The 22,277-nt window shown below is 44.0% G+C and overlaps 1 protein-coding gene across 7 annotated transcripts in view; it reads left to right on the forward strand.

The window, feature by feature from the left end:
• BICD1 (BICD cargo adaptor 1) overlaps positions 1-22,277 on the forward strand; it is a 256,112-nt gene that overhangs the window by 227,987 nt on the left and 5,848 nt on the right. For 3 of the 7 annotated variants that reach the window (XM_038376917.2, XM_038376943.2, XM_038376959.2), the window contains one exon: positions 7,784-7,859. The exons of 3 other annotated variants lie outside the window; for them this stretch is intronic. In XM_038376917.2, the coding sequence (XP_038232845.1) occupies positions 7,784-7,859 (76 nt within the window). Of the gene's footprint in view, positions 1-7,783; positions 7,860-19,511; positions 19,616-22,277 lie in introns of those variants that run through there. One more of the 7 variants, XM_043518364.1, reaches the window with a different exon arrangement.

Genomic DNA, 22,277 nt, shown 5'->3' on the forward strand with positions numbered 1-22,277 from the left:
TCAGAGGTCAGTTTTGCAATCCCTGGGTCAATGTCACCTGGGTGAACTGCAGAAGCAGGATGTTCAGTTCTGCAGAATAAAGAAATGTGTCTTGTCACCCCCATATTCCTTTCCACCTGTCCCTAGAATCATTCTTTCTTCTACTATCCCCTGCACTCACTTAGTCCCAGCCTGCACAAGGCTATTCACAAATCCTCATTCTTGAAAATGAAACAATGGGATAGGGTGGAATATGTTGGTCCGAAATCTCTGTCATGAGCTCATCCCCCAGAGATGCTTTACCTGGAATATTGAGGAGTGAGCAGGTCTACTGGCCAGCCCCCCCACAAAGAACTGTGGAGGCAATCAGCCTAGCCAGCCAGCCAAACAATGGGTGGGTGGGCAAAACAGGCAGATGAGCCTCTTCCCCAAGAAAAATGCAGCACATGGGAGGCACAAAGCTATGTGTGGTAGAGACTTGTGTGTCCTGGAAGTGGAGAGATGACTGGACTTCCCCAAGCTCCCCCCTCCAGGAAGAAAAACTGGAGGCAGCAGGATGTGCCCACCCACATCTTAATTTTCTAAGCTCTCCCTTCTTCTTTTCCCCTCTTGCTTAAGAAAAATAAAGTTAAGTTCAGATTCTAGTATAAGTGAACTTTTGGTGGGCGAGGAGCACTTATTTTATCTGATATGGTTAATTTATCTGTACACTGTAATATCATCTTGGTTCATTAACTTTTACCTGTGAAGGCATAAAATGCTGCCCATACAGAAGGTGCTCCTCCTCCATGTTTTGGAGGGTGTGAAATCTCTGAGCTGGAGGATCTGGGGAGGAGGGAAATGGCCAAGTACTGAAGAATTTAGGTCATCACCTTCTTCAGTTTTTCATTCAGCACATTGTAAATAGAAAGGCTTCTTCTGAGATTTTTTTTAAGGTTAGGTCCAGTGCTTGTGAAGGCATCAGATTGATATTCCTTGAAACTAGAGACTGTCCATCTAAAGAACAGGTACAGTATGCACAATGGTAATGCAAATTTTTGCACACACTGCCCTAGCAACAGGCCTCTATCTTGACCAGGAAGGGGCACCTATGGGGTTGAGAGAGTATATTAATTTCCATGTCTGTTCAGTTTCTTGTCCTCTGGAATGCCCAGCAAAGATGGCTGCTACGATGTAGACATCCTTCCAGTAGGAAATGGACTGAGATAGTCAACTCCTACACAGACCACAAACGGCCATCAGATGGTAGCTACTTTTGGTTACTATTGACCTGCATCAGATTCAGACCATTAGACCCAAGTTGAAAGGTCCCCTCTCCCATTACCAGTCCACTGAGCCATCCCATTGCCATCTTAGCTCCTCTTGATGCAATGTGCAGATATTGCTTATGTCATCATCTGTATGTTTAAATGGGAGTTCAGCAGCTTGTTCACATCTATTAACAATTTAATCCCTTCTTCAAATCAGCTTTGGGAAGAGACAAAATAAACTATGAAATAATCATTCTTTTTGTTGAAAAAGTCCATTCTATATAAGAAAACTAGGGGAAAACTAGAAACTCGTGTAAAAAATGTTGAAGGGTGATTTTCTGCAGGTAACTTATTTAACGTAAGTGTAATCTACAGCATTGACACAATGTTAATGAAGGATCATTGCAAGACTTGCCACACAATATCACAGTCAACCTTACTGCATTAAATCAAATAGTAGATTTGGTGCTATCTAGTGCTTATCAACCTTGTACCTGGAAGAAATACTATAGACACTGGTGTGATTCTACTGTACCATAGTCACTGCTTCCACTAAGTTACTGATCAGCAAGCCCTGGCCCATGCCTCTGTTTGTTAACATGTTTGTAATAAGGTCTGGCACCTATCAATTATTCTGCTCTCCTCTGTGACCATACTGGCTGGTTTCCTTGGAGCATTGTTTGAGGACCATTACCAGCAGATCAACCAAAGTGATTATTCCCCTCTATTCGGCGCTGGTGAGGCCACATCTGGAGTATTGCATCCAGTTTTGGGCCCCCCACTACAGAAAGGATTTGGACAAGTTGAAGAGAGTCCAGTGGAGGGCAACAAAAATTATTAGGGAGCTGGGGCAGATGACTAATGAGGAGAGGATGAGGGAACTGGTCTTATTTAGTCTGCAGAAGAGAAGACTGAGGAGGGATTTGATAGCAGCCTTCAACAACCTGAAGGGGGGTTCCAGAGAGGATGGAGCTTGGCTGTTCTCAGTGGTGGCAGACGACAGAACAAGGAGCAATGGTCCCAAGTTGCAGTACGGGAGGTCTAGGTTGGATATTAGGATACACTATTTCACTAGGAGGGTGATGAAGCATTGGAATGGGTTACCTAGGGAGGTGGTGAAATCTCCTTCCTTAGAGATTTTTAAGGCCCAGCTTGACAAAGCCCTAGCTGGGATGATTTAGTTGGGGATTGGTCCTGCTTTGAGCAGGGGGTTGGACTAGATGACCTCCTGAGGTCTCTTCCAACCCTAATCTTCTTTGATTCTATGAGTGAGTAGGCAATTCTCATCCTTGAACTGTTACTTTTCTCATGCTGCCTTCTCTCTGAGGTAGCCAACAGCAATCATCCCAATTGAAATCACCACATCAAATTCCATTCGTTTTAATAAAAGTACTGTTTCTTTGGCATAAATTAGGAAATCACGAGAAAAATCACAAATTTAACCGATGGTAGGAAATAAACTCAAATTGTCACATTCCGAGACAAAAGCAGCACTAAGCTGTCCCAAACCTCGTGTTACAAAGTATGGAAATATTACCTATAACATACATGGAAAAGTTTCAGAGTAGCAGCCGTGTTAGTCTGTATTCGCAAAAAGAAAAGCAGTGCTTGTGGCACCTTAGAGACTAACAAATTTATTAGAGCATAAGCTTTCGTGAGCTACAGCTCACTTCAATGCATCCGATGAAGTGAGCTGTAGCTCACGAAAGCTTATGCTCTGATACATGGAAAAAACAGTTTTCTCATCTTAAAGGCTGTTAAGATTTCTCCCACCTTTTCAGCTTAGAGTTTCAGAATGTCTTGGGAGTTTGTCTCATATCAGCAAGGTGAGTGTTCTGCCTTCCAAGCTGCTGCTGTTCTTGACATATCACACTGGCCTTTGACTTTGGAAATGAAGTATTTAGGCAGACCAGTCACTTAGAGCAGAGGGAACAAATTGTTTCAGTAGATTTTGCAACGTAATACACTGCATTTCTGCCTATTGCACAGCTAGGTTCCAGTGTTCAGAAGAAAGCGGGGGCGGGGGGTGTTTTTAAGAAAAGGTTTTCTTGCTCACTACTCCTGATTAATTCTGTTAACCGGGAGTTACATTAAATCAATTTAGTTGTGGGTTTTGATATCCCAGGAAAGAGAATAATTCATTCTCAGGTAAATGGAGACTGCTCCTGTGTTCAGGTAAACTGTCAACAGCATGTCTCCGCAGAACACATTGTCAAGTTCCCACAAGATTTATGCAGCAAGTGCAATTGACATTGCGGGGCATGATAGTGGGTACTATGAAAATCTAAACTAGGAAGCAAGACTTTTCTGCAAGTTCTGTCAACATCAAGGGATCCTTTGGTCTCCAGTGTGAGTTTTACGTAAAACACCAAAACGTCCACTTCACATTTTGCAATAAGAAATTCATTTTCTTCTTTTCAGGAGTTGATCCTGCAAATCTTTATTTGCACATTTGGCTTTTCTGATGTGAATAGTCCCTTTAAAATATTTTTTATATTTAGTGTTTGGCTCTTAATTTTTACCTATAAGATTTTATAGAAACATTTCATGAATTTTTAGTTACTATAATCAGAAGACAGCAAAAGATGTATACAATACACCAGTCACTCATTTGCAGCACCACTCATGCTCTTGATGCTTTTCTTGGTCTTGGATCCTTTGCTATTCTTGTTCCTTGATACTATCAAATCACTCTTTTATCGACAGCTTGTTTATTATATCCAATGACAGAATTTACAAAGGGAGTTCCATTATGCTGATTCTATAGTCATGTAAAATTTTCACTGAGGATATTGCTGACAGCAATAGACATTAAAAACACAGTCACACATGATAATATTGATTGGATTCACCTATTTTATGGTCCAAAGAGCTGAACACACCTGTGACACTAGGTGTGGTTCTTAGCCAGAGGAAGACAGAGCAGAAAAAGATTTAGAAGAGTGTCAGGGATCCACAGGGTCCGGTCTATGCCCCAGCCTGCCACTAGTCCCTTGGGAGTGACCCCTTTAACATGCCAGGCCCTGAAGATCCAAACAGTTCACAGGGGCAGGCCGGCAGCCTCCGAGACTCCAAAACTGGACCTTTGGGTGCCAATGATCCCTGTTTCCTCTGGGGTTCCCGCTTCTCGCAGCAAGTCCTGCGGAGCTTGGCTCCTGTGGGAGGCTTGTCCTTTACTCCTTCAGGATGCAATGCTCTCAGTTAGTGTTTGCAGCAACGCCAAGCACTCTTTTCAAAGCAAGATAATCTATTAGTCACCTGGCATTCAGAATGTGAAAGTCCTGAGGTTAGCGTAGAGCAGGGGTTCCCAAACTTGGTTTGCAGCTTGTTCAGGATAAGCCCCTAGCAGGCCGCGAGACACTTTGTTTACCTCAGCATCCGCAGGTACATCTGCTCGCAGCTCCCAGTGGTTGCAGTTCGCTATTCCCGGTCAATGGGAGCTATGGGAAGCAGTAGCCAGGCCCGCGCCACTTCCCGCAGCTCCCATTGGCCAGAAACGGTGAACCACAGCCACTGGGAGCTGCGAGCAGCCACACTTGTGGACGCTCAGGTAAACAAAGCGTCTTGTGACCTGCCAGGGGCTTACCCTGACCAAGCCGCAAATGAAGTTTGGGAATTATTGGTGTAGAGAAGCAAAGGTTAAGACAGAGTTCAATCTAGCCAATGTAAGGGCTCTATCCAGCCAAGCTGCTGTAGAATCCACTTTGGCCCTGTCTCTGTCCCTTTGTCTTTGGTTCTGGGGGGTGGGGTTTATGCTGGATCTCTGTGAGCAGAGCTTTTGTCACAGCTACCAAGCAACTTTCCCCTTTGTTCTACTGCTTGAGGCCTTTGCTCTGCTTCCTTGCAGAGAGTTGTGGGCGGGGGGGGAGGGGGAATCTCCTTCCTCTTGGCCGTTGGTCACTAGTTGTGTTGGTCCCTGGCCATTGGGGTTTCCACTGTCTCTCTGGATCCTCCATTCACATGTGTAGACTTTTATTCATTTGTTAATGACGCTGGCTTCCAACTAGGCTGCTGAGTCACCACCTTATCCCTTCCCTTTACCCTCAGTACATAGCTATGCAAAGCCCTGAGGGAAACTGAGGCATGCCCAGGAATCATAAAAATATTACCAAAATTCCCACATTTTTCACAAAGAGTTTCTTGGTTCAACAGTATTTATAGGGCCAGTGTCAGTCCTGATGTAAGCGGGTGCAACTTCATTGAATTAACAGAATTTAAAGCTGTTCCACCAGGACTAAATTTGGCCCATAGCTAGCACTGGGCCTTAGATTTGAAAGGAGAAACTAGCTCTGGCCAGTCCAACAGCGAAGGAGAGTTGCTAGAATGATGAGAAGTTGTAGGGCTGACGAGGATGAGTGGTGATGGGAGTTGTGCCCTTAGAGTTTAAAAGAATGCTATTCTGAACCATGCTGAACCTTTTATATATTGCCTGTCACTAGTGTAGGGCTTTATCCTGATGTCAATGGGAGTACTCCCACTGACTTCAGTATGAATTGGATTGGGGGATTCTCATGCAAAATAGTCATTCTGTCCCTATAGTGGTTAAAATCAACACTGCATTTGGCTTTCCTGACAACAGAGACTTTAGGAATAAACCAGTCTGACACTTGCATCAATCAGTTCATTGATGCTCTTTTTAGGAGGCTTATCATAAAGTAAAAATCTTTACTGCACCAGCACTAAGCAGTGCCTGCATTTTATGGTTTAACTAATATTTCATCAGTCCTGGCAGCTAGAGAGACAACACACTGATAGCCAATCAGGCATCACCCAATGTAAAAAGGTTTTCCACCAGTAGAACAGCCATCTTGCTGCATAAGACACCCCCCCTACCAAGCTATAGGTTGATTTACCAAGACTAGACAGCTTTGGGTCTAAGACCAGCACTTCAATAGAGTACTCTGTAAACTGCAACAAAAGAGCAGCTCTGTCAACTCAAGTCATATGACACATTTTGATGTGTTGAATAATAATTCCTTACACTCTTTCCTTCTCTTCCTGCCAAAGGTCATGGTCAGGGTCCAAAATCTATGATCTTTACTGAGGTGAGAAGGTAGACACCAAATGTGATTTGTCCACACCCGCTTAGACCACTAGAGGGCTGCACAGATCACCTTAGGAGACAGACCCCTAAATGATGGCTGATAAATGGATTTGTATGAGAAGAGGTGACTGTGGTACTAGAATGACCCCCAGTATTGTCAGGCAAGTACCCTGCCCTGTGTGAAAGAAGAACAGTACCAATACTGTCAGCTACATGTGGGGAGTCTTTGTATATATTACCAGCAACTTCTTCCATCTGAGTGAGACAGCAGAATTGAATTCCAAGAGAACAATCTTCCTCTACACCAGAGCAGAGACTGTGACATTATTTGTACCTCCTTCAAAAGGAGTTTTGTGCTTTGAGTGACAGCCAGTGAGAAAAAGAAGAAAAGACTCATGATTCCTAAAAAAGATTCTGAATGACTATGATGTCTAGTCACTTTTGTTTTTAAAATTCACGTTAGAATAACTTCCCTTTTCCTGAACAGTTGCTTTAGAGAAAGAAACTAGGAGAATCAAAAGCTGGGATCTAGAGAATCAAGATACAATATTCACAGCAGACAAGAGATGCACAGACCCCACTGAAGTCAATGGCAAAACTCCATCGATTTCAATGGAGTCTGGGTTTCACTCACAGATTTTAAGGCCAGAAAAGACCATGATGATCATCAGTCTGACTATGTGTATAACACAGGCCACAGAATGTTTGGACTGGTTCCATTATAAAGAGTCAGATTGTGCTAGTTTCTTATGTAGGTGTGCAGGGATGGGGTTTGCTCAGACTTGGAAATTGGTAAGAGGCTAGCAGTTCAGGGTTTGTTTTGTTGTTGTTTGATTTGGATTTTAAATCAAGAAAACAGAGAATGTTGTTAGTGGATTTAAAATCTGTTTCCTCATTCCAATATAAACACAGTCATAGGAATTACAGTGGCTCGACATTTATTTCACAGACACAATCTCACTGCCACTACTTGCAGGTTATAATGTCTGGTTTAAATCTTTTTGAAAAAACTATGTTTTGATGGCACTGGAACTGCCACAGGATTTTTTTTTACTCTGCAAGTTCACAGGGGATTTTTTTTTGTAATAGGCATAACATACCTTGATAATTTTAAAGTAGCTGTTACTGACATTTTATATTACTAGTAAGCAAACCAGTTGCATTCATACCCTATGATAAAATAATGGTTAATATTGCCTGATTCAGACCCCATTGAAGTCAGTGAAAAGACTACCATCAGGCCCATATTGCAAAAGGTCCATCAGTATGTGCTCATTAAATATGGTTGGTCTAAAGCTCCCATCTAATAATATCTTGCCATTGTGGGAAAAAAATAAGCTCAAATGTTTCCATTAGTGTTTGTGAAAGAAACTGTTACTTAGCTAACAAGAACTGAACATACATTCCTCACTAAATCTCTCCATCAGATGCATAGTCTGTTTACTATTGTTACTAACCCCTTGCTTTGTCATCTCTTTGTATATATGTCTAATTTATCAGTTTCTTATAGATTATCAGCAGCCTGCTGCCTCCATACCACTACGCAGCTCACAACTAGCCAGTGGGCCAGACTGCCAGACTGTCAGGTAACTTTAGCTAACTCTTTTCTCTTTGCACATAGCTGCATGCCATAGCAAGTCTGCATCTACTCTTGCCTTTCCTATATAAATAGCCTTTCCTGTTTATTCAGGAAATGGCTACACTGAAAACTTCAAAGTGCTGTCATGGGAGCGCTCGAAAGTGCAAGTGTGGTCGCGCATAAGCGCTGGGAGAGAGCTGGGAGAGAGCTCTCCCAGCGCTCCTGGTAACCCACCTCCATGAGGGGATTAGCTCCAGGCGCTGGGAGCCCAGCTCCCAGTGCTCGGAGCCTATCTACACTAGCGCTTTAAAGCGCTCAGACTTGCTGTGCTCAGGGGGGGTGATTTTTACACCCCATAGCCAGCAAGTTAGAGCACTATAAAATGTAAGTGTAGCCAAGCCCAAAGTTCTGAACTGTGTGTGGGGGATGGGGCAGGCTTGCTTGCTTTTTAAGCAAAGTATTGATTTGAGTTACTCTGATACTTTCTGTAATTACAGCATAGGAGATTTTTTTCCCCTACGTGTATTAGGGAAGCTGTTACTTTACATATATCAAAAATAAGGAAAATAATTGAGAGCTCAATCTTGCACTCCTTACCCCAGACAATTTCCCAGTGACATCAAAATTAATATATTTTGGGTGAAATTCTTGAGACTTTTGCCTGAGTAAAGACAGCAGAATCAACAGTGGCAGGTGACTCTACATTAAAAAACAAACTAGGCTTTCATTTTTCTTAGTCAGTGGGAGACAGTGTTCTCATGCAATTAGAACAGAGGACTGAGAGTCAGGAGACCTCCAATCTTAGTTCTGCCACTGACTCCGTGTCTGAGCTTGAGTGAGTCACTTCACCTCTTGGTGAGTCTCAATTTTCCCATCTGTAAAATGGAGATAATGAAACTTTAAACACCTTTAAAATGTTTAGGATAAAAAATCCTATATAAGTTCTAAGTAGTATTATTAAAAAACTAATCAAAACATTTGGTTTGAAAGAGGAAACATCTCCACACAAGAGTTTTTAAAGTGCGAAAATTATGTTTCAACTATGTTGTACTGACCTGCCACTGAAAAATGTAACAGAAAGGTCATCTTAAAGCAGTTGGTACTTGAAAAGTTTTTTTGCCACATAAACTGTAATCTACATAAAATAAATACACTTGTTTTAGGGCGAGGTGAAGGTTCCAATATATGCTTTGTGCAAGATATTCAGCCATATTTTGACCTGCTCATATGGAGTATGCTAAGTTATTTTTCATATCTGCCTCTAACTTATAAAACCTCTTATTTATTTATTTACCCACACTCCAAAGATGAACTTCATCACAATACATATAGAAGGTCCCTTTAATCAGGTTAGAGAACAGGTGAGATATGAGTAATAGACTAGAAGCTAGGGAATTCTAATCCCTGCTATGTCACTGTGACTCCTTCTATGGCCTTGGGGAAGTCCCTTAAACTCTTTGTGTCTCTGCTTTCCAGAAAACAAAAAACAACAAAATTTGCTCTTGCTAATTGAGTAGAACTTTGCAAGGCTCTCCAATTCCTATCAGGGAAATGACATGCTCCAAATGATCTAATATTACTTAGCACAGAACTGCTCATCAGTTCTTCTGCAAGCATGAAATACAGTAATGCCAGCTGTGAAATGTATCTGTCATATCGCCAATGTGTTTATACTCCTGATGAACAAACAGCAATGCATCTCGTAGAACAGTCTTCCCAGTTGTGTTTTATGTTTAGAGCCTAAATTGAATCTAATCTAGTCAGTCAGATCTTGCAGGTCTGATTCTGCCAGAATGGAAGAACCACACCACGTTTGCTACTATTGCAAATCCACTTGGGTATATTATTTGTACTGCAAACAAAAGTGTGGAGAGAGGCAAGTCCAATGGAAAGTCCCAGGGTCCTTTGAATTGTCCCTTTTGCTCCTTGCACTTCCCAGTGCAGAGAACAGGGGAAGAATCCACAAAGAGGCCCAGAGCATCCATGCAGAGCCTGTCCCTCCTTCCCCTCCTGCCACCTTTCTTCCACACCCTGCCTCAGGACCTCTGCTCCCATGTTTTCTCACTGGCTGCCCTGATTTCTTCCTTGAGGAAAGATCAGCTTGCAGAGGAGGGATACCGCATAAGCCAGTGACAACAGGGTCAGCATTTATTTACATGAGTAAACTATGAATGTAGAGTGAGTAGATGTCACTTCATGTAGTTGTTTACTTTCTCCTCTTCCTCGTGGTGCGCAAAACCCAGTCCTGTGCTATGACAGTGAAGGGGTTTCCATAGGCTTTGGGGAAGTAGAGAGCCTGTTGCAGAGCCATTGTTCCCTCCCCTACTTTGCACATGCAGGGATTTGATTTAGATCCCCTTCACATGCTATGGGAGAAAGGAAAATAAGGTCATTTGTAAAGTGCTGAGATATCCAGACTATGTAAACATGGATTAGGTCTCTCCCCAATTAGAAAGATCAGTCATTTATTTTGTTAGTTTGTTTACGTATTTGCTTTCTTCCACATACTTCAGCTAGAACCAGATTTGGAAACTTTGCGTGAGAAGCTTTTCTTGCAGTGTCCACCTAACTCAAAACCAGGGTACAGGGGAAATTAGAGTTTTGTAGTTAATAATTTTCAGAAATCCAGACCAGTCATTCCACAAGAAACCAGTAGACCTATATCCAGCCTATCTGTTGGCTTTGAAAAGATTGTCAGTTTCATCACCAGTTTGATGCTCTTCTTGATATACATGTGCTGTAGTAAATAAATATTCATGAATATGTCTGGCATGCCTAGGCCACATAGCTGCATATCCCTGGACTGTGTCCTGTACAGTGAGAAAACACAGCAAGAGCTCTGTTACTGGCACAACAGCATGATGGCATGATGTTTTACTGCTTTGAGTACCATAATTGGGATTTGGAATAAAAACTGAAGGCATTTGAGGGAACAGCACATTGCCTATCCAGTTGTAACGGAGAGATATGTGCATGGGTTTACAAATTCCTGCTACCATGTCTGCAGGGATGTGACCTCCCGAGGCCTCTAACCTGGAACTACACAGTGTCTTGTTATGACTGAAATTCACATGAATGTTTCTGCCTCCCACGATATGTCAAGTCTAGTCATCTTCAAAATAGTTTACCGTAACACAAATACAAAGTGTGGCATGAGCCCTTTACTCAAATGGGGCTGCACAAGCTCTTTTACTTAAATGGCACCTATGTAAGGCTTTACTTTATCCTATAGATACTCTGAAACTCACACTGTAATTACATATCCCCAGAGATATGTTGTTTTCATTCCAGTGTAATTCTAATTTACGAATATTTTTTGTAAATAGCTTCTGGTGAACTTCCTATGATAAATTTTAAGAGAAGATTCAAACCAAATTGAACCTGAAACTTTAAGGTTTAGAAATATTTGGTCAATTTATTTTTTTGTTTTATGTTTACAGTTTTGCTTGCCTCTGCATATTTCAGCTAGAACCTGATTTGGAAACACTATAAAAGATTATTTTCTTGCTGTGTTTCCAACTAAACCAAAGACAGCTTGAAAATTTGCATGACAGTCCATCTGAATTTCTAAGCCCAAAAGATCTGGATAAGCAGCCAAATTTTTAGATGTTTACCAAATTGTTGGATTTCTTCTTCGAGTGCTGGTCCCTAAGTGTAATCCACTGTGGATATGCATGCATTCCATGCAGTGGCACCAGAATGGGGGGTGGGGATGGAGGGAGGGCACCAGGGCCCTCCCACTTTTTGAAATGACCTTGGCTCTCCTCATGCCTCCAGTCAAGGAGATACAGAGCGGAATGGGCTGACTGCCTTTCCTGTTCCTTCCAGTGTTCAGGGCTCTCCATCAAAGTCTTTGTTCTGTAAATATTCAACATTGCCATAATGCTTTTTGTATGTAGATATTTCTATAGTTAGTAGTTGTAAAAATTTTTAAATCTTTTAATCAAAATTTTATAGTTAGATAGATTCCCTACCTTGGGGAGCCACCCTTCTGGCTTCAAGAATTGTGTGTCCTGCCCCCAGGCCCGCCGACAGCAATTCCAGGCCCCAGGGCAGAACACTTCAATGGGCCCCCTAGAAAGAGATGGCTGCGGTTTGATTTGTGCAGGGTGGGCTGGAGCCGGGCCCCATCCTGCTGCTGGCCCAGCGTGGCATCACCACATGGGCGCAGAGCTGGACCACATGCGGCAGCTGGTGCATGCACGCACAAACCGTGCCCGCATGGATGCCGTCTGCCTGACATTTGGGCGGCGCTGAGCCTGCGCTGCTGGGTGCGCTCTTCTGGCACAGCCGGCATAGGCGCCGATTCCATGGGTGCTTTGAGGCTGGAGCACCTATGGGGAAAAAATGGGGCTGAGCACCCACGGCAGCTCCCTACCAGAATCTCCCCCTCCCCCCAGCATCTCCTGCCCGTCCGTGGGCCCCACTGATCAGTGCCTCCCCCTCCCTCCCAGCAACTACTGCGGATCAGCTGTTTCATGGCATCTGCAGGCGCTGGGGGGCAAAGGGGAGGAGGAAGGACGCAGCGTGCTCGGGGGACAGGACGGAACTGGGTGGGGAAGGGGTGGGGTAGGAAGAGGCGGGGCAGGGGCGGAGTGAGAGTGGGAAGAAGCAGGGGGGGGATAGGGCCGTAGGGGAAGGGGTGGCATGGGGACAGGCCTTGGGCGGAGCCAGGGGAGAGCATCCCCTGACAGATTAGAAACTCAGTGCCTATGATGGCCAGGGCTTTCACATGCCCACCCATCAGCCTTCACTGCCAGTATCACCCCGCATGCACCTAGCAGGCCTGCAGCCAGCCCGGGTGATTTAAAAGGGTCTGGGGTTCCCGGCTGCCGCCACTGCCCCGGGCCCTTTTAAATCGCCCAGAGCCCTGGGCAAATGTCCCCTTTGTTCCCCCCCACCTCCACCCCCCTTGGCGGGCCTGCCTGCACTCAATTCCTTCTTGGCGAATGATGACTATCTGCACTGTTTGTACTGTCCCAGGGTTGCACATGTTGCAGGTAGGTGTAATATCTGCTGCCCTTTCCCTAGCCATGCCCATGAGACACAGAAACTTCAGCTTAGAAAACACCTCATGGAGAAGGTCATGAGGCCACAGCTGGACCCAGGTCAAGGGACCCCCCTGTACATCCACCTGCATCCATATGGAATGCACCTCCCACCACGAGGTCTGACTGCTACAGTTATAAAATCATCTGACACAATTGTGCATAAGTCAAGCAAACCTACTCTGTCAAACTCTAAGGATTTAGGATGTTCTAAGTCCCAGGGCTAGGACTCTAAAGCCCATAAAGCCAGGGCTTCTTTGATACTGGACTTGTTCTGGCAACACCCATTCCACCAGTACCATCCAAGTCAAAATCTCAGGAACCATCTGTTTAGGTGCGGTCTGAGATACCTCCACTGGTGGTGGTAGCAATACAAAGGCCAGGTCTGCACTCAGAAGTTAAGTTGTACCTAACTATGTCATTCAGGGATGTGAAAACTCCATGACTCCTGAGTGACATAGTTAAGCTGGCCTAATCCCCAGTGCAGACAGCACTAGGTCAAGAGAAGAATTCTTCTGTTGACCCAGCTACCGCCTCTTGGACAGGTGAATTACCTGTGTGGATAGGAGAACCCCTCCCATCACTGTAGTGCATGTCTACGCTGCAGTGTTGCAGCTGTACCATTGTAGTGTTTCAAGTGTAGACAAGCCCAATGTCTGCCTCTTCTGACCTCTTTGGCATGTGTGCATCAGACCCCTTGCACTCCAAAAAGGTCAGAGACCTATATCACACTGGAGAATTTCTTTGCTCTTCCCCCATCATCAGGACTTTCCCTAATGAGGAAGATTGTGACTCCACCAGGAGTTGTTACCATGGACAGAAGTCTGTCCCCTCTTCCAGCTATGCTTTTTCTCTACCAGAACCGTCAGTGGATACGGACTCTTTCTTCTCCTCCTTAGGGGAATCTGAGTCATCAGAACAGCCACTATCTCCTCCTCTCAGAGCAATTAGTCCAGACAGGAAATCCAGAGCTTCCTGGTACCAACCTTCACCTTGACACTCACCTTGGGATCACTGGTACCGCATGCCTTGGCGACCTCCACAACCTCCTCCAGACCCAGCATACTCGGGAACATGGTATCCTTGCAATCTGCCAGGGATTCTGTTCACCATTCCCCTCTGAGAGAACAGTCAGCGCTTCCCCCAACCCTAATGAAGACAAGGACTATGAACCAGTTCTGTCATTTCTACCAGTACCGACAAGATTTTCTTCTTTGTCGCCCAACAAAGCAACCACCCCAGCATCTCCATCCCCTCTGGATGACCATAAACAGTTTCAGTCATTATTGTGCAGGGTGGCAGAAGCATTCTAGACCTCCCTGGAAGAGGTTCAGGATCCCCAACACAAGCTCCCGGATATTCTGCAAACCACTGGATCCAGCCAAATAGTCCAGTCAATAAAGCTATTCTGGAACCTACCAGAGGAGTCAGGCATACACCAGCCACTCCAATGAAGGCATACACCAGCTTCTACACCATACACCAGCTCCTACCCCAATGAAGGCAGAGAAACATCAAGGGAACTGAATTCCTTTTTACTCACCCTGCGCCAAACTCTGTGGTTGTCCAGGCTGCCACTGAGAGATCTAGACAACAAAACATTAAATCTGCATCTCCTGACAAGGAGGCTAATTATCTAGACTTGTTGGGAAGAAAGGTATTCACATTTACTAGTCTTCAGTCCTGCATAGTGAACTATCAGGTGCTGTTGGGTAAATACAACTATCTCAACTATTCAACATTCACAGCCTTTGTAGACAAACTACCACAAGACATTAGCTCACTTCCAGGCTTGTATTGATGAGGGCAAGCTGGTGGCCAGAACTGCACTTCAATCAGTAACTGATACAACTGACACATCACCTAGGTCAATGGCAATGGCCACTGTAATGTGCCATGAGTCATGGTTATCCACCTTGTGATTTCCCAGGGCGGTCCAAAATACTATAGAGGATCTGCCCTTTGATGAAGCCCACCTTTTAAATGAAAAGAGAGAGGAGTTCTTACAAACTTTAAAGGACTTTAAAGGCCACCCTCCGCTCCCTGGGAATATATACACCTGCCCCAAAAAGGAATTATCACAAGCAACCTCACAGACCTAGACTGGCATCTTAACAGTTTTATCACCAGTGATCTTACGACCCTCCTCGTAAGATGCAGAGAGTACAGATGTCTCATCTGCACCCTCCACATATGCAGCACCCTCTCAACCCCACTCTCCAGCAAAAAGATATATTTGAGTTCAAGAGCTGCAAGCCCTTAACAATACCACCACTACACGATTAGGGGTCATTTAGCACTCTGTTTCCACAACTGGAGTGCCATAACAACAGACAAGTGAATACTAGATGTCACCCAATCCCATTATACAATCGAGTTTACTTCCCTACCTCCTCCAAAACTCCAATCCCTGTCCCTCTTCAGAGACCACTCTCACAAGGGGATTCTCAAACAGGAAGGGGAGTCTCTCCTCTAGTGAGGAGCAATAGAATATGTACCTACCCAGCACCCAGGGAAAAGTTTTTATTCCACGTACTTACTAAGCCCCAAAAAAGAAGGGAGGGAGGAGATTTATCCTTGATCTTCCTAACCTCAGCAGATTTATTTGGAAGCTGAAATTTCTCACAGTCACTCTGGCATCAATAACCCATCCCTGGGAAAAGACATATGGTTTGCAACTCTTGATATAAAGGACGCTTACTGTGCCTCAGTGGGTCACAACTGAGAGTACCAAATTTGGGACAAGCTGCTGAGAAATAGGGCAGACACGCCCCAAAATTGGTGGTTATTCTCCCATAAGATATACCAAACCAGCAACAAAAGTAAACTTCTGTCTCACCACACTGGCTAACAAGAAGTCAGAAATGCAGCCTCCTTAGGTATTCCAGTCCTGGATTCAACACCCATACACTAGACTTAATGATGAGCGGTTATTTAAAACCAATTTATTCAAACAAAGGGTACTTCTGATCCCAAAGGACCAGCCACAAACCCAGGTCAATATATCACTCAGATATTACCCAATAATCACGCTGTTGCCAATCCTTTAGTATCTAATATCTAAAGGTTTGATTATAAAAAGAAAGAAAGGAGAATGTTAAAAATTGGTTAAAGGAATCAAATACATACAATGATTTTAAAGTTCTTGAATCAGGTTTGTAGCAGGGATGAAATAAACTGCTGGCTTGTTAAATCTCTGGTTGCTTCCACATGATTTGGAAGGTCCTCTGTCCTTGGGTTAGAATGCTCAGATTAGTATAAGTCCATAGTGCAGAAATCAGAGCAGGAAAGAGGCAAAATGGAGATGTTTCAAGGGCCTTTTATAGCTTCTTCTGTATGGAGGGAAACTCATTGCCCCAAACAAAGCCCTCAGCACAGTTTGTGGAAAATTACAGCCACTCAAGATGAAGTTCACTACCACGTGACCTAGTCACATGCCTTGCATGCTCTGATGAGTCAAGGCAGCCGTTACCCATATTCTAGCTAGAACATCCACATGAAAGTCCATTGGGTATGGATAATCTTCTTCCATGGCCCATTGTGTTCATTGATGGGCCATCACTTGAATACTTCATTCACAATGTGCTGGCTACACAGGATGTAAACTGCCTTCTGGGTGTTACCACAGGAGCAAACACATTTGAAATATAGGCACATAGTCACTATTCATAACTTCAGATACAAAAATGATGCATCATGCAAATAGGATAATCACATTTAGCAAATCATAACTTTTCCTTTGACACCTTACATGGCATACTTTGTATAAGATTTGTTGCAGTTATATAACAGTGGTAGCAACAATGATCTATATGATCACATTTTAATCAGATAACGTCACACATGGATATTCACCCTGCACGCAGATGTTTTCTCAGATTCATGGTGGGCCCCATCCACCTCCAATACAGAGTTCTCCCATTTGGCGTTGCTACAGCCCCCCGAATTTTTATCAATGTCTTCCTGGTAATAGCAGCTTATTTCAGATGGAATTACTTCACAGTCTGCTCCTATCTTGATGATTGGCTTCTCATTGCTGAGACATATCAGGAGGCCCACAAGTCGACCTCAATGCTTATTTTCTTCCCTAAGAGTCGGGGTCAACTTGGAAAAGTCTGTTCTCACTCTGACACAGACTACAGACTTCATAAGGGCCACCTTCGATTCAGCAAAGTGAGAGCTTATCTGCCAAAGGGCAGGTTTCACACCATGAGCAACCTGATAGATCGGGCCATATACAACTCTTGAGCTTCAATCAGAACTTTCCTTTCCTTTCTTATAAGGAACATGGCTTCATGCACTTACGTTACCCCATTCACCAGACTCTGCTTACATTGCCTTCAGGCATGGCTCCACACTATGAATTCACCAACCAAACACAACATGAACACCATGGTAACAATTTCTGCTAGAGTAACAGCTTCTCTAATGTGGTGGAAGGATCTTCATCAGGAGTGTGTGGAGGTCCTCTTCCTACCATACTACCAGATAAGATGATCATTAAAGATTCTCTCTCTCAGACTGGGACGCCCATGTGGAAAGCCATACGGTTCAGGGCACTTGGATGGACCAAAAGGCCAGGATGCACATCAACCTTCTGGAACTCTGGCAGTTTGAGATGCTTTCAAAGTCTTTTTGCAATTCATATTGTCCTACCATGTCCCCACAATGTCAGACAATATGACAGGGAGGGGTGAGATCAATCCCTCTGCGTAGAATCAGTCACCCTATGAAATTGGTATCAAGAATCCAATCACAATGTCATTTCTCCATCAATCAGGAGTGGGAATTCAGTAGTAAACAACATTTCTGCTCAGTGGGGGACTCCCAACTGGGGTCTGTTCGCCTCCCAAATGAACAGGAAATACAACACATATTGTTCCAGGGGTGCTGTAAGATTACAATCTCAGGGTAATGCTCTCCTTCTTTCCTGGTCGGGTCATCTGAGCTATGCCTTTCCTCCTTTACTGTTCCTACCTTGAGTCTTGCAGAAAATCTGTCAAGACAGGGCATGAGTCATCCTCTTTATCCCCTACTGCCCCAGGCAGTTTTGGTTTCTGAACCTTATGTGCCTGTCATCCTGCTCTCTAATCAGCATCCAGTTGTTTCCTGTTCTCTTCATCCTGGAGAGGGACCGGATCAAGCATCCCAATCCTGAGATGCTTCATCTCATGGCTTAGTTTTTGGATGGGCATCAACACTAGAACTTTCCTGTTCAGAAGCCATACAAACCATTCTTAAAACAGCAGAAAGAGCTCCACTAGGAAATCCTATTCAGCCAAGCGAAGGCGTTTCTCCATCTGGGTGCATCAAATGTGCATATCTCCCAAGTCAGCAGATGTTCCCTTTGTTTTGGACTGTCTTATTTCTGTCAAAATGGCTGGCTTTTCCCTCCGCTCTATACAAGTCTATCTAGCAGTAATCATTGTGCGCCATCCACTAGCAGATGGTTATTCAATTTTCACTCAGATTCTTAAAGGGCCTAATTAGACCTTTCCACCAGTAAGGAAGCCTTCCCCTCATTGGGACTTGAAACTTGTGCTGTCAGCTCCCACTAAGCATACCTTCAAGCTGTTAGGTGAGACATGGAACATGCAGCTATCTATGACAGTTGCATTCCTTGTGGCCAGCATCTCAGCCAGGAGGGTAGGTGAGTTGAGAATCCTAATGGCAGATCCACCATATACTTTATTCTATAAAGACAAAGTCAGTTTATGGCTACATCTGAAATTCCTTCCCAAGGTTGGTTTGGAGTTTCACATAAACAAACCAATCAACTTACTTGTTTTTTTCTAAAACTGCATCTGTGGAGAGAAGGCTTCATTCCCTTGACATATGACGTGCTCTCACCTTCTACCTACAAAGGACAAAATTGATTAGAAAATTTCACAGACTGTTTATTGCTATACCAGAAAGAGTCCAAGGTCACACTATCTCCTTTCAGAGGATCTCAGGTTGTATCTTATTCTGCTAGCAGTTGTCTCACCTTCCTCCCCCATAGTGGGTGAGGACTCATTCTACAAGACCACAAGCGATATCTGTAGCATCACTACAAGAAGTGCCTTTGGTTGAGGCAAATATGTGAACTTCCATCCATACATTCACAAGACATTATGGTCTCCACAGGGCTTCACCACTGACACATCCTTTGGGACAGTGGTCCTTCAAACAGCTCTGATGCTGCATCCATGCACCCTCCTCTTTCTTGGCTACTGCTTGTGGAATACACATCGGGACCAGAACTCAAAGAAGAAGAAGAGGTTACTTACCTTATAGTAACTGGACATTCATCAAGATGCGCTGTCCCTTTCTATAGTCCACTACCCGTCCTCTTTCCCCGCTGCTTTGGACCATATTTGGATTCGCAGTAGAAGGAGAACTGAAGACACAGTTGGCCCTGCCCTGCCCTTTATCTCTTCAGTGGGAGGCATGAGGAGACCCAGGATGCATGTGCGGGCCAGCTAGGGTGACCAGATAGCAAGTGTGAAAAATCGGGACACTTTCTTTTTCGCAGGAGCTTGGGGGGGGGGGGGTGATATAGTTGCATATATAAGACAAAGCCCCTAATATCAGGATAGTCCTGATAATATCAGGAGGTCTGATCATCCTAGGGCCAGCAGACACTGCTTTCAAAATTCTCTACTCCAGGCACATGCAGCACATGCGTATCCACGGTGGAACACAGATACAGACCACACGTTCGACGAACCTCCAGTTATTATAAGGTAAATAAGTCTTCTAATGCCTCTAATCATAGAAGATTAAGGTTGGAAGAGACCTCAGGAGGTCATCTAGTCCAACCCCCTGCTCAAAGCAGGATCAACCCCAAGTAAATCATCCCAGCCAGGGCTTTGTCAAGCCAGGCCTTAAAAATCTCTAAGGATGGAGATTCCACCACCTCCCTAGGTAACCCATTCCAGTGCTTCACCACCCTCCTAGTGAGATAGTTTTTCCTAATATCCAACCTAGACTTCCCCTACTGCAACTTGAGAACATTGCTTCTTGTTCTGTCATCTGCCACCACTGAGAACAGCCAAGCTCCATCCTCTTTGGAACCCCCCTTCAGGTTGTTGAAGGCTGCTATCAAATCCCCCCTCATTCTTCTCTTCTGCAGACTAAATAAGACCAGTTCCCTCAGCTTCTCCTCATAAGTTATGTGCCCCCACCCCTTGATCATTTTTGTTGCCCTCTGCTGGACTCTCTCCAATTTGTCCACATACTTTCTGTAGTGGGGGGGGGGCCCAAAACTGGACACAATACTCCAGATGTGGACTCACCAGTGCCGAATAAAGGAGAATAATCATTTCCCTCAATCTGCTGGCAATGCTCCTACTAATGCAGCCAAATATGCCATTAGCCATCCTGGCAACAAGGGCGCACTGTTGGCTCATATCCAGCTTCTCATCCACTGTAATCCCCAGTTTTCTGCAGAACTGCCGCTTAGCCAGTTGGTCCCCAGCCTGTAGCAGTGGATGGGATTCTTCTGTCCTAAGTGCAGGAGTCTGCACTTGTCCTTGCTGAACCTCATCAGATTTCTTTTGGCCCAATCCTCCAATTTGTCTAGATCACTCTGGACTCTATCCCTACCCTGCAGCATATCTACCTCTCCCCCCAGTTTAGTGTCATCCGCGAACTTGCTGAGGGTGCAATCCATCCCATCATCCAGATCATTAATGAAGATGTTGAACAAAACCAGCCCCAGGACAGACCCCTGGGGCATTCCACTTGATACTGGCTGCCAATTAGACATGGAGCCATTGATCACTACCTATTGAGCCCGACGATCTAGCCAGCTTTCTATCCACCATATAGTCCATTCATCCAATCCATACCTTTTTAACTTGCTGGCAAGAATACTGTGGGAGACCATATCAAAAGCTTTGCTAAAGTCAAGATATATCACGTCCACCATTTTCCCCATATCCACAGAGCCAATTATCTCATCATTATTTATTATTAATTAATGTTATTAGTCATTAAGAGGTTGGTGAGATAGAATTGTTTCATATTTCTTTATGCATAAAATGCTTTTATATATTAAGATGATCTCCAATTTAGCAGTACCATGAATAGAAAAATGAACACATGCTTAATGTCCTGAGTACTGGGATATTTTTGTATTACAATAACTGCAACCATGTCCTCCTCCTAATGTGTATCACCTAATGTTATTTGTTTTTAAAGGTAGGAAGGTAGCATTTGGATAGATCTCTTTATAAACAAGAAAAAATTGCATGAGTCTTTCCGTTCTACTCTACCATTGTCAACCAATCACAGGAATCATAGAAAAAATGGGACCTTTCTAGGATTATGGGGCCACCTCGTAGTAAATCCTTATCACCTGCTACTTTAAGGGTAAATTTCACTCCTTCACTGAGGGGGAAAACAAGATCTGTGCCTGAGCTAAGTCCCACTTAAGCCCTATTTTGAAGACTTAAGAGGAGCAGGTCTTGTGCTGCTCTCAGTAAATGGATGAATTTCACCCTAAATGTTACCCTTTTCTGTGTCTCCTCCCCCTCCCCTCCCTTTATTGGGGATGACCAGAATAGGCAAAGAGCTAATTCAGACCCCTCCCTTAATGCCAGCTGTATATTTACATGTTGTTGCATCTCACTAATAGCAATACAAAGGAAAGTACCATCATAGTAAATTACATTGAATTTTTTAATGTAAAACAAATCCAGTTAGGCAAATATTTGGGCCAAAATATACAAGCCCAGGTTCCTAGAGTTAAGTTTCTAACTCTATATGTTATGAGGCTTGATCTTACAAGGTGCTGAGCATTCTGGCACTGACCCAGCTAGTGGGTCTACTCATGTGCTTAAGTGTTTGGCTGAATCAGTGCTCGGCCTATTGCAGGATAGAGCCCCAAAAGAGAAGTGGATTGATTTAAAAAGTACTGAATCCTGCTTCCCCTGGTGAGTCTCAAAGAACCTCATTCTTTGAGGTGCTGGACACCTTCAACAGTGACTGAAGCCAGTGGGGATTGAAGGTACCCAGCACCTTGCAGGTTTCATTCCATAATCATGCGTCTTCTATTTAAAGGCCTAAATGTGGAATTAAGAGCCTAACTTTAGGCATGCTAGATAGGGATTTTCAGAAGAGTCTAAAGGGGAGTTAGGTGCCTAATTGAATTCCAATGGGAGGGAAGCACCAAACTCTCTTAGACTCCTCAAATTTGAAAACGGTGGCCTGCCACAATAAAATCACAGTGGTGATGATGTACCACATTCTTTTTTGCCTTTGAACAAATGGAACTTCTTTTTTTCTCCTAATTAAATCCTGTATGTGCATATTTATGCATTTTCAACATGCTATAAATACCTTTGGCATTTCCAATTGATCCATTCCCAACAGCAGACTAATTGCAGTCCCTC

This window comes from Dermochelys coriacea, chromosome 1, assembly GCF_009764565.3.
Source record: "Dermochelys coriacea isolate rDerCor1 chromosome 1, rDerCor1.pri.v4, whole genome shotgun sequence".
Taxonomy (NCBI): domain Eukaryota; kingdom Metazoa; phylum Chordata; order Testudines; family Dermochelyidae; genus Dermochelys; species Dermochelys coriacea.